The sequence below is a fragment of the Taudactylus pleione genome, unplaced genomic scaffold (assembly GCF_031769625.1).
Source record: "Taudactylus pleione unplaced genomic scaffold, aTauple2 ptg000454l, whole genome shotgun sequence".
In the NCBI taxonomy this organism is placed as follows: Eukaryota; Metazoa; Chordata; class Amphibia; order Anura; family Myobatrachidae; genus Taudactylus; species Taudactylus pleione.
The window spans coordinates 17,087,360-17,100,728 of NW_028284856.1; the positions used below are offsets into that span (position 1 = coordinate 17,087,360).

Consider the following 13,369-nt stretch of genomic DNA (forward strand, 5'->3'; position numbering starts at 1 on the left):
CAGAGGGACTTCCGGGTTGAACACCCAGAAGTCCTTCTGCGCATGCGCAGAAGGACGCGGGCCGCGGGGGCTCATGGGAGGGATCCGATCGGATCCCTCCCAGCCCCAAGCGTCACGCTAAGAAGCCCATAGGCTTCTATTGGGTAACGCCACCTGAAGGTGGCGTTACCTAGCGACGCGAAGCAGCAGAATGCAGCGCATTCTGCTGCTTAATACATACGGGGAATGCGGTAAAACCCCCGAAAACTGCATTTTCGGGGGTTTTACCGCATTTTGCCATTAATACATCTCCCCCTTAATGTCTCCACATCATGGGGCATATTCAATTGGGGGCGAGAATAGCAAAAATGCAAGATTTTTACTATTCAAATAGGTGAAGGGTTTTTTTAGATAATGAGCTCCGGAAGTTTATTTTTAACACCTCCAGTGCAAGTCTGATTTTTCCTAAAATGGTTAATTTTAGGAAAAATCAGTGGGACTTGCTCTGGGACCCCAGCGACACCCCCCGTGAGGACTAATTCAGCAATTGGAAGTGAGTGTGTGTATGTGCATGAGTGTATGTGTGAGGGAGCCCCGATGTGTGATTCCGCCATGTGTACCCTCCCCCTGTAATGGGCGCAGGGAGAACTGCACCTCCCATCAGCCCCTGCTCCTTCCACCAGCCCCCGGAGCCTCCCAGCAGGCCCAGGGACTCCCTACCCAGTAACAAGATGGAGGGAGGCCACCGGGAGCCACAGACCCCCGGGCAGGTTAGTATCTTTTTTTTTCACACGGCGTGGAGTTTTCAGCTCTGAAAACCCCACTACCACTTTTTTTAAATTGGATATCACAGGTATCGGGAGCATGCATACCAGAGGTAATCCAAAATTGGGGCTAGAAGCGCAAGGTTTTTCTACCTCGCTAAACCTTGTGCCCAATTGAATATGTCCCTATGAGTGCCAGTTCCTTTCTTCTCCCCCCTGTGTGTGTATGCTTCCACCGCAATACCTGTTCTGTTTTCATCATCTCAGGATGAAAAAGCATTAAAAATATATATATTTTATTTGTTCATTTGTTAATGGATTTTTAAAATATAAAATAAAAAAAAATAATATAAATATATTTAATTTGTTTTTTATTAAAGTAACTGAATTTCCAAGCTGGCTCGCTGCCTTATACATGCGCATATTTGCAGAGACTGGCTTAGTGAAGTGGGAAGTTAACCACTTCACTAAGCCTCTAACCCACTTGTTTCTTTCTGCAGGTCTGTCAATCTCAAACAGGGAGGGATGCACCAACAACGTATGCATGAAGAATTAAGCAAAGGACAGATCTTCTGATAAGAACGGTCCTTTGTGCTGAATGGGCTTCTGGGTTTATGACCTGGGAGTCCTTCTGCGCATGTGCGGCCATCGACCGGCGCACGCGTGAGCAGCGGGGCATGTGGGGTGAGCCGTGGGGCACATGGGGGTCTCTCGAAAAGAAGCCCATAGGCTTCTATTAGGCAACGCCATCTATAGATCTATATATGGTGTTGCCCATTGGAACAAGCTCTACAAAGCTTTGCTTTCCGGAGTTTGATGCATATGGGGATGCAAGCAAACCTCAGAAAATTCAATTTTCTGAGGTTTGACCACATTTGTGAGAATAGTGCATTCCGCCTACAGACTTGTAGGATGGATCCATATATATACAGCTAGAGAAAGAGGTGCCTTGACATAGACCCGTAAGATGAAAGACAAGCACGTGAAGGTGGTTGTTTCAATTGGGTTTACTGCCCTGATCTAATACCGTCCATAGAGCAGTGAGAGGGATGTGGTACAGTACAATTGAAGTGTGAGGCTGTAATACGTCTTGCTGGCTATACAATGCAGAGCTCACTCTATCCTAAATATGGTAGCAAGACTTAAAAAGGCTTATTTCTACAAGCTTATGGCATACACGCATCTGCAAATTTGAGTTTATGCCTCAATTCACAGAAAATCATTTGAAGCCCCTTGGCGCGAGGCTAATGCAAATGTTTTATTTTTGATTATTTAATGATACATTTTTATTGCTTATTATAATCTCGATTGTACATAACCTTTTTTGCAGTGGGGTGTAAATGAAATGTTAATAGGGATGTGCTCTACTTGTTTGAGTTCCCCATTCCGGTTTGTATGGATGGTTCAGTCCAGCATATCTATAAAAGATCATATAAAGTCCTGCACTAGAGACAGCCGCGGTGAGCACCACCCGAAAAGTTTACACTCCCACCGGATCGAAGCCTTGATGGTGATCTTCACATAGAGAACTGCTGGCAGCAACTCCGCCTGAGAAGTGAACCCGCTGAAACTCTGCACCAGACACCTACACACCTGATTGGCGACACTGCCATCCACCACCACATGTTTTGCAGCCCAAGCAGCACCACAGGACCAGGTAGAACGCACAGCAGATAAGCGGGACGCCGCTTACTGCACACCTTAAAGGTACTGTTTAATCTTTACTCTACCCTCCGGGTAGTGACTACCATTCATCCACCTGGAGACTAGATTTACCACGACACATACACAGAAACTTTAAGGTATACATATGCCCAACAGCTCTGTGAAGATTCAGTGACTTTCTCCTATACTACAGGAACTGTTTACACCTAAGACCAGAGGTCACCATTGTTCAGTTCTGTATCCACTGTGGAAACTTTTTTACCCCCCATTGTTCCTCACGCCGTTATGTTGCTATAAAACAGGGTTACAACATGATATACACTGCTTGTCAGTGAACACATACTGTATATATAAGTTGTATAACATTACCCAATAAAGATACTAATCAGCTATTCCAGTTCTCATCAGGTTTTTGATTACACTCACACATGCCACAGTTAATGGTTGAGCGCAGTAGACTTGCTATACATTTATCTATAAAAGATCCCAGTCAGGTTATCTCTCTTTACAGTACTTCCTGATTTCACGAGAGAAAGGAGTTGACTTCAAGCTGGACTTCTGACTGCACTGGACAGAACTTATCACAGTCTGTTGTAATAAAAAATCAGAGACTCTCAGAGCTACATTAACAGCATTTTATGTAATTTATCATTTTATTTGGAGGGTTGTTACTTTAATTGCTGTGGTTAGCTGCAGAGTGATCCTGAGCAGGATTTTTTTGCTTTGTAGCTTGAGAAACGGACAAGTCAGGCACCAACTGAGGTAATGATGTAGATGGTTTCACTGGAATCTCAAGTGACGTCTGTTTGCATCACTGGGCCAAAGCCTTAATCAGACAGGCACAGTTGCGGTTGCGCAAAGTATGAAACTTATTCCTAGGGCTTTTAAGCTTACAGAGTCATTTATTTTTATTTATCTGAGTTACAAGAATTGTTCACTTCATTCCTAAAGCCCCCTAGTGGAGAATAGAAGGAAAACAACCTGAAAACAAAAAAGGTAAAAGATATAAGATTGAGGAGCCGATTTATTAAAGAGCAAAAAGTTTTACTACACCCTATACAACAAAGGGTTATAACCAGCGATAATACTGACATCTTGGATATTTCCGGAGATAGCTGCCCTATGCCTTTGTATGGGGAAGCCTGTTTAACAAATATTGATGCAATACATCTTCTGTTATCTGCATCTCATTATCTTTCATTCAATGCTGAGAGCACAGAAAAGCTGTGTAGTATCTCAGATAAATAAAAATAAATGACTCTGTAAGCTTAAAAGCCCTAGGAATAAGTTTCATACTTTGCGCAACCGCAACTGTGCCTGTCTGATTAAGGCTTTGTCCCAGTGATGCAAACAGACGTCACTTGAGATTCCAGTGAAACCATCTACATCATTACCTCAGCTGGTGTCTGACTGGTCCGTTTCTCAAGCTACAAAGCAAAAAAATCCTGCTCGGCCTTACTTCTCCTTTCATACAGCACTGAATGAAATATGCATTGTTTCACTCTGCGAAAGTGACTGACCGAGCTTATTAACATTCAAGTGGGTTTTTGTTGCTTTTGGACTTGATCTGTTGTTGTACTATTGGCACAAAGACTGGGGAAGATATAATATATCCATTGTAGTCAGTAAGAGCCACTGCAGTTGTATTCATCTAGACAGTGTGTCCCTAAACAAATTAATAAATGCAATTTAACAAAATGTATAAAGAGTACAAGTTTCACCAGTAATTTGAAAATTGTTCATTTATAACAATCCATTCATATAGTTTTCATCTTTTTAAGTGGCCAAATAAACAAATAGAAGTTCTGTTTCAAACATAAACTTGAACAAACAAGTTAGCATAAAACACCTCTAAATAGTACACTACGAAGCTAACACTTACTAAAATAAACCAGTTATTTTCTTTTTTTTATACAGTATTTTCAGCGACACACAGATAGTTGTAGGATCTGTTCATCAGACTAACAATAGCATCAGACAGATGCAATTAGTTCTTAAATTACCAATCTTTCTCATTATTTGTGAAACAAATAGGTTTCAAAATTGTCCAGCAAAATAATATGTCAGAACTCCCATGGCAAATGTATTTTTACATCCCTTTCCTCTTGCACCTAAAGATATACATCAATCTATGCACATTTATGTCTGGTATCAATGGGCGAGTAACCAGTTTCCAAGGAAACCAAGCAAATCACTCTGGCACCAGTTTTGACTTTTGATAGAGAGCACTCAGCTGATGACACACAGGGCCTGAGTAAGCAGCGCACGCTACTGCACTGCTGAACGCAGATTGCCGATGTCCCACGGTAGTATCCGATGCCGGCCGATGTCCCGCAATGTATCCGATGCCGCGTTGGACAATGCAGCTCGGATACATAATGCAGCAGGAGGTGTGATGCCTCCTGCTACAATACCATATCAGCACAGACGGAATTGCAAAGCTGCTTGCGAGCAGCTTTGCAGTTCCGTCTGAAGCTGATCTGGCCACAGTGTGACTCATCAGTAGTGAGCTATACATCTAATACATTAGTGCTAATTCAACTGGAAACAGAAATTTAATTTTCTTGCTGAAAGCATTTCAACAATAAACTGTAAATCACTGGGCTTTTATATTCATTAAAGCAATAATATTTGTAAAGTAACGATGCATAGGTTTATATTATATTATAGCTATAGTGCCACCTTGTGGGGTTTTCATGAATTAAATTTTTTTTTTTAAATTATGTAATTAATCTGAATGGAGAAAAAAAAACTTCAATTCATATCGAATTGAATATTTAAATAGTTCAGTTTAAATTAACATAATAGATCCTAGATAAATATATTTTCTGATAAGCACTTCTTCAAAAGCAGATACAAATATGATGTTTATCTTGCTATAAGACTTGATAGGCATGTCAATCATTATCTGTCATTCATTTTTTAAATATATTAGGGAACAATTAGGATAATCAAAGCACAGGTAATGCTGCAAAAAAAATGTTGAGATCTACAGCAACCAAACAGATGTATGTTTACCAAACTAGCCCAGGTTTTAAGAATATTCATGCTTTGCAGAGGTACTATTTAAGTTACCTGTGCTCAGTGAAGTATCCTTAAAACCAGGACTGTTAGGGGACTGAGTTGAGAAACATCGTTGTAAACAATACTAGAAATATAAAATCAATCTGATTGGTTGCTCTGTTACTTTAAAAAAAAAAAAAACAGCACAGTTACCTAAGCACCAGTTTCCATAGTTGTCTCCCATTGGTTAATTGTTCTTTTTTGGTATTACAACCAGGAGCATCGAGAGCTGACAAGGTTTCAGGTACTGGGAAGCGTGGCCACACCCCCTAAAAAAGCTAGAAAAATAATATGACAGTGCTGCAAGGTGGCGTCACACGCTGCAATGGGGGCAATACCCCACTCAGCAGCTGAGCCGGGCCCTGCAGGCTCAACAGGCTTGGATTTATAGTACCCGCCCCCCTTCCTTATCTGCGCCCCAGATTTATACTCAATTTACATAAGAAATATACATATAATAAAATTAATTTACAGGAAACACATTTAAAGTTAGATTTTTTTTCTGAAACCTACCATTTCAGCAAATTAGATTTATGGTAGCAAAATTGAGCATGTCCTAACAGGAAATGGGTTTGGTTTTGGTGGATTGGCGTGTGGTTTGGACAGGGTTTTGTGAGATCAAAGATGTGATGTGCTGAGAGATATGTAGATTGGAGGAAGAGGAAGCATATACACATTATTCCACAGAATTAGGGGTCTATTTACTAAGCCTTGGATGGAGATAAAGTGAATGGAGATAAAGTACCAGTCAATCAGCTCCTAACTGCCATGTGACAGGCTGTGTTTGAAAAACGACAGTTAGGAGCTGACTGGTTTTATCTACGTTCACTTTATTGGAAGACTCAAAAATGATAGGTGATCCGTCGGCAGATCGGGGATATTTAACATTACAAAATCCCCCACCCCACCGTCAGCAGACGATAGCGGCTACATGTACGGGGACTTTATTGCTTACGTTTCAGAGCTAACACTGCTGAAAGTCTGATAATTGTGTGCAGAAGTTGTGACTTATCTAATACTTTTTATTACAAAGCTAAAATTACTATTTACCAGTCATTTGTATGTATGGGAACTTCCATAATTTGTCACTTCACATAGATTCAATGGAAAGTGATTGAAATACTGGCTGCTGTCTATCACGACAGCGGATGCCCGACGGATGAAGATCCCGACTGGGGCAGGTAAGTACCCTAACCCTCCCTTAGTGGTGCCTAACCCTAACCCCCCCCCCCGGGGGTGCCTAGACCTAATCTCCCCCCTAGTGCCTAAAACTAACCCCACCCCCCCGTGGGTGCCTAGACCTAATCTCCCCCCTAGTGCCTAAAACTAACCCCACCCCCCCGTGGGTGCCTAGACCTAATCTCCCCTCCCAAACCTAACCCTAACCCCACTAGACTCCCTAATCCTCCCCCCCCCGCAGCTAACGCTAAGGGCGCCCCGTACTAATCTTCGTTCGGACTGGGGTCCTCTGCATTCCGGCATCGGGCTTAACATAGGCGTCGGTATTTCGATTTTTTGTTAAATCCCTTGCCGTCAGTCTTATAACTACATCCCCAAGTGGCCACCGGTCTCATAGCTATATCCCGATTCAAATACCTCATTTATAGTTTACACCATTTATTCTAAGCAATTATCAGTGAGGATTTTAAAACTTGAATAATCCTTTTATGGTCATATTGTCTTGTATATAATATGATTTATTGTCTTGATTTATAATTAGTTGTGCCAATTTATAGCATATTCCATTTATTATTTTTAATATATTTAAATTATTTTAATCTATTTTCTGATTTCTAGGACTGTTATTTCCCCTCTAAATAGACACAACACAACCAGTATTTTTTTTTTATCACACTTATGATGGTTAGAAACAGTATATTTTCCCAGTAGAGGTGGTGATGTCAACAGAATGAGATTACAGGCAGAATCAATATGGATCATGTGTCAGCCATTCAGTATGAATGATCAGTTAAAGTTTTTTTTAAACATGGTTTTAACTTTGTGAATGTCTTTTGCAGATGAGACACATCAAGTTAAATGACCAATCAACAGACATATGAAGAGTTTAGTTTCCATGTAATATTGAGCTGAATAGTGAAGAAATTAAATTATGAAGAATGGACAGGTACACAGTGGTGAAACCTTTTCTCTAGACCAGTGTTGCCTGGCTCTGGTCCTCAGATACCCATTGGCTGATGTTTGCAGAATTTTTATATGTGGTAACAAGTGGGATAATGCCTAACGTAGCCAAATAGATATAACTCATCTGCGCATGATAAAAGAAATCCTGACAGCATGGCCTGTTGGGGGTTCTTGAGGACTACAGTTGGGAACGGCTTCATTAGACCATAAGACAAGAAGAAAACTGATTTATTGGAATCTCTAGAAGTACACAAACACTTGACCTATATTATCACTGCCCATAGTTAAAAAGTGGTTTTGCAAAAAGATTAGATTTTTAGATCCTGCTAGCATAAGGGATGAGAATGACACCATACAAGTTACCCTCTCCTGCAGCACAATTGACAAGTACTCTTTAGTTTACTAATGATTATTTTAACTGAATGCAGCGTGCGGTATATGATAGAAGGGAAACTTTCATTTCACCAACATATTGGGGAACTCCTGATATTATTGTAAGTATATTTACATTTGTTCTAACACTTAATTTACAGCAGTTCTGCTTTACTTAGTGGTCGTCAATAATACAGTTAGTATTCAAATCATAAGGGAATTCCACTTGTGATGGTATTTACTCATTTAACATACTAGGGGATTATTTATCAAATAATATTTGCGGTATAGCCCCCCAAAAAACATTTTTTCTTGGAGTATCCACAATGCCCAGGATGTACGAGGGAGGGACCACAGCAGATAGACTTATAAACTATGTAAGTGACACGAGCTATTGCTGGAATAAGTAGCTAGCATGACATACAGTGAGTGATGTTTCAAGTAAAGCATATTGAATAAGTAATTTACATTAGTTGTGACAAGGTTTCATGAACAATTAAAGGGCATCTGAAAAGGGATTTTTATGTTTTGTCAATAGTCAGTATGCCGATGTTGAGCGTGACAATGCTGGCGCTGGGATCCCGACACCGTTCTAATGCTACTTTAAGCATTTTAAACCTAAGGAACTGGTTTAAAGTTATAGTACCTACATAGTTAAAGTGCTTTAAATAGCATCAGAACCATGTCGGGATTCAAGCAACAGCATTCTCATGGCGACATAGTCACTGTCGACATGATGACTGTGTACCCCTGAAAGATAGGATCAAATAACGTCGCTGAAAATAAGTGAACAACGTGCTTAAATAATAAGTATGAAACCATATAATACAAATGCAAAAAGATTAAATTTTTTTCTTTTGGTGAATATATTTCTGGAAACAAATCTAAAATATATATTGTATTTTATGTATAATACATTTGCCATGTTTTGTCAGCCACTAGTCATTGAGAAGCTCTGACCACCTTAACCCATTGAGTCTCTCAGACCAAAGACTTATATGTACAGTACTGACTAATGTGGGATGTTTGGAGCTTTCATGCCTGAAGCACCTTTTGCAGAAACATATCCTAAAGCAATAACATTTGCATGACTTAGAAGGGTTTTCAAACTCCAGTCACTTTTAATTAATCAGTTTGTAGATACGCTAATGCAGCTTTTACTAAATACATCCCTTATTCCAGTGGTTCCCAAACTTTTTGGAATCACGGCGTACTAGACCATCAGCATTTTTTTCACGGCACCTCTGGGCCAAAAATTTCTTACAGAGAAATTCATCAAAAATTAAATAAAATAAATTGTGTTTATATGTCACCCTTATGTTCCGTTATGTGGTGGGTGACAGGGCTGCACTTCTTTTTGTCCACATATTTTTTTGATTGGCAGCCATTAGCACTGGTTTTACCTATCACACTAACTAAAAATAATTTTATTTGGTGCTGGACCACCAACCTGAGGCACCCCTGCACAAGTGTCCTGAGGCACCCCAGGGTGCCACGGCACCCAGTTTGCAAACCACTGCCTTATTCTGTTGACCTTGGATATGATATAAATCATCGGTTTGGGTACGTGATCCCGGCACACAGAATGCTGGTGGTCATAATCCCGACTCCGGAATAACGACACATGCAGGTAAGTAATCTAACCATTTCCCTAACCCCATCCCCTAGTGCCTAACTCTGAACCTAATCCTAACCCTAACCCTAATACTCGCCATCGGGATCGCAGTCGTAGGGATTCTGGTACCGGGATGCTGAGCACCGGCAGTGTGTTTGCCGGCATGCCAACTGCCGACTACATCCCAAATGATCTAATCTCTCTGCATTAGACACAATGGTGTCCACTGAGCAATTTGTGTCATATCTAGGGAGGATGCCACAACACAAGACAAGTCTGACTCGCCCTTGTAGAATTAAAGTCTTTGGTTAAAAATTGAAGGAAACAAAAGTTAAAATTTGAAGCAAAGCTTATACAAACAGATGATGTAAAGTTGTTCAAATGTGGAAGGCCCTAAAGTCTGTAGGACATAAACCATTAGTCATCTATTCCATTCTGGGCTAATATTTAGCTATAACACCCACGAACATCATGGGTTTATGTCAGGAAACAAATAATTAAGAACTTGCAAGCAAAAAAAGGTGTTTTTGTGATTTAAGCATAAAGCAATATTAATTGCTCATAATAATAACTACAATATGTGCATGAGGAGAATAAACACCATCTACAGTACTGCTTCTATTTTAGTAATATTGATGTTTCCATTGAAACTAATCAAAACAAGTAAAAATAGGTCCAACTTTTCTGACAGCAGGAAAAATCAATTATGCATCACCCAAAGTACAATCGGCATTGCTCTTAGGTCATTCTAGATTTATTTATACATTATTATAAGGATGGCGATACACTGAAGATATCAAGCTGTTATACACTTAATATTATGTCAAGATCCATAAATTAGACTGCAGCATTGTGTTCTGCCCATGACTACAGTAACTGTGTTGTACGCTTCCCCTACAGACTAGATTCAGTTTTATGGTCAATTAAAAATAATCTGCAAAACATTTCCTCATATGACAGTCATCACTTCCACTAGAAAGATTTTAAATTATGCATTTAAAAAAGACACAAGTTAAGTGACAATTTGTCAAAAAACTGTTCCTCAAGAAACTTCATCAAGTATATACAATAAATGAATGACTTACCTTCTCCAGTCTGACAGGACTAGCAGTGGTCAGGGACACAGTGTACCTGGTGGTTAGCTTCTGTCCCTCTAACCGGTTCCCCAAACATCTGTCACTTAATTCTGCCAATGAAGTGGATTTTTCCACAACTGCATCCCGGAAACCTTTACAGTCAGAACTTGGGAAAAGAATTGGTGCCTTTGTCAGAGAGGGTTTGCATACCTCCACTTTCCACCACATCTTTTCTTCTGCTGGACTTGAAGGTTGATCCATCACATTCCAGCAGCTGGAAACATAATTGTGACTGGAGGAGGGACAGGAGTTATTGCCTGTTTCATGCTGACTTGTCACTGGGACATCAGATCTGTAGCTTGCAGTTTCTTTAATCTGATTAAACAAACCTGTCCCCTGATTGTGATGATAAGTTGTATCTCTGCCTTTGGCAAAACCCAGTGTGTACCCTTGGGCAGCAGTTTCGGCTCTCTGTGTGCCATTGCTCATTGCTGTGCAGATGTGAAAGCATGACACTGTGTTCTGGGTACAGCTGTCTGCCTCTGTCTTTAGCCTGATGCAGGGAAGCTGTGTGTCTTCTCTCACAGGAGAATCTGGCCTCCCAGTGTCACATGCCTCTCTGCTTGTAGCTAAGAAAGTTTCCTCTGCCAAGCCACACGCCTTCTGTGAGTGCTCAGCAGATCTGCTTGGTGACATCAGCTGGATATAGAGGAAGGAAGTTTTCATCTGTTGCTGCTCTGCCATTTCCTCACCGTGAACTTGTCAAGAGACAGTTGTATATCCTACTATGGAAAAGTACCAAACCTTTCCCGAGACCACCCTGAATCCATCTTCTGCTGCACACCACATACCTAGACCAATAAACAACATTTGTTAAGCTCTTATGTTGAATATAAATAACTGTATCATTATAAGCTATAATTATCTGAGATCAAATATGAAATTATCATTGTATTTTTTCTTTTTTTTTTCTTTTTTTGCGTAAACTTTATAGTAAATAAAAGAATGTACTAATTATATATGTTGTATTTTTGACATTCTTCTGTGTTTTGAAAGATGCATCACCATACATAACTAATTAATCCCTTCTCGACCCTGGAGTCCTGGGGCTGCTCCATGCAGATGGGTTTTGTTGTTTACTTAAAATCTCTGGCCCAAAAAATGGGGCTGTGTGACACTGCGGAGGGGACGTGTGAGGGGGACGACCAACCAGAGGCTGCATGGACCTTGTGTTATGATTGGCCTTGGAGAAAATCAAGAAGAAGCAACCAGATAAAGCAATATATTTAGCATATGTTGTTGGAGGGTTTGAAGCCAGATATAACAAAATTGGCAAAGGTGAAAACACAATTTAAAACAATGTTTTAATAAAATATAATTATAATATCATGATACCTATAAGAATTAAATAGAATTATCAGCCAAATATAAAGTACAATGTATATAACAGTCCAAATACTGCCTATGCTACAAATAGCATCATCCCATCTTTTGCCTCCCAGCTGTCCCACTTTTGGCAGCACTCTCTTAATTTTGGATGACTGTCCCAATGTCTCGTAATCAGGACATTCATCTCATTTCATCTCATCTCATACTGGGGAGTTAGGAGCCGCTCCACTGCCGCACACCATGCAGTGTTATGAGTCATGTTGGGGCTTTTTAGTCAGGGTTGCATTGATGGTCTTTAGGGATCCCCAAGTTAGTAAGCATTATACCCAAGTGCGTAGCTATAGTAGGTGCAGAGAGTGCGGATTCCACGGGGCCAAGACCGCCTCTGGGGCCTGACCCTCTCCCTGCACTGAATTACACTGCCATCTCCTGAGCCCTGGCTTTTCTATTCTCACCAGAGTGCTGCAGGGCATTTGGGTCCAGAGCTGATCCAAGCTACAGCCATCTCTAGTTGCTGCCTGCATGTATTGTGATGTCACAATGCAGGTCAGAGCCCTATATAAAGGATGCCCAGCTACTGGCAGCCATTTTGTGGGGACATTTTGTCCTACATTGATACTCTCTGAGTAGTTCCTGCCTTATTTAAGCGACTTTGGATAATCAATACTGATATGAACTTTGCATTATATCTTCCAATGAGGTCCTGAACAGCAACATCTTCAGATAAATAATCTGAATAACATTTTCAGGTAAGGACTATATAACATATTTTGACTTGTCACCCTTACCCCTTCAGACACCTCCCTGCAGTTTTTTATTTAGAAACAATGGATAAAGCAAATTATTCATCTGATATCTCACTACATGATTTAAGATGGGAACGCACTTGTCCAATCCTTTGAGGAGCCAAATCCAGACCAGACTGTTGACACAATCCTTCTGGAGACCTGGATGCAGATTCAGCACCTAATATATTCCTACACACCTGTCCAATTTTGCAGCAGATCTCAGACAGTAGGTGCAGAGAATGGGGCTGCAACGGGGACCAGGCTGCCTCTGAGAGCTGCTGGAGGGCATCTGCTGTCACTGGCCCAGCTGTCTCTTCCTCCATCTCTCCTCAATAACCGATTTGTTAGTGAATCATAGCCTTCCTATATACCATGTTACATTATAAACATTAAGTATTAGGGAGCCTATATATTCTTAAAAAATATATATTTTTACATTTACAATACTACTATATGCTATTCACCATTCAATTAATCCTGCATGTCAGCTAAATAGGCAGATATTGTGCAAATATT

The 13,369-nt window shown here is 40.5% G+C and overlaps 1 protein-coding gene across 2 annotated transcripts in view; it reads right to left on the reverse strand.

The window, feature by feature from the left end:
- Positions 1–11,420, reverse strand: part of PSD3 (pleckstrin and Sec7 domain containing 3) — a 576,473-nt gene extending 565,053 nt beyond the window's left edge. For both annotated transcript variants that reach the window (XM_088448410.1, XM_088448411.1), the window contains exon 1: positions 10,686–11,420. In XM_088448410.1, the coding sequence (XP_088304536.1) occupies positions 10,686–11,420 (735 nt within the window). The remainder of the gene's footprint in view (positions 1–10,685) is intronic.
- Between the last annotated feature and the right edge of the window lie 1,949 nt (positions 11,421–13,369).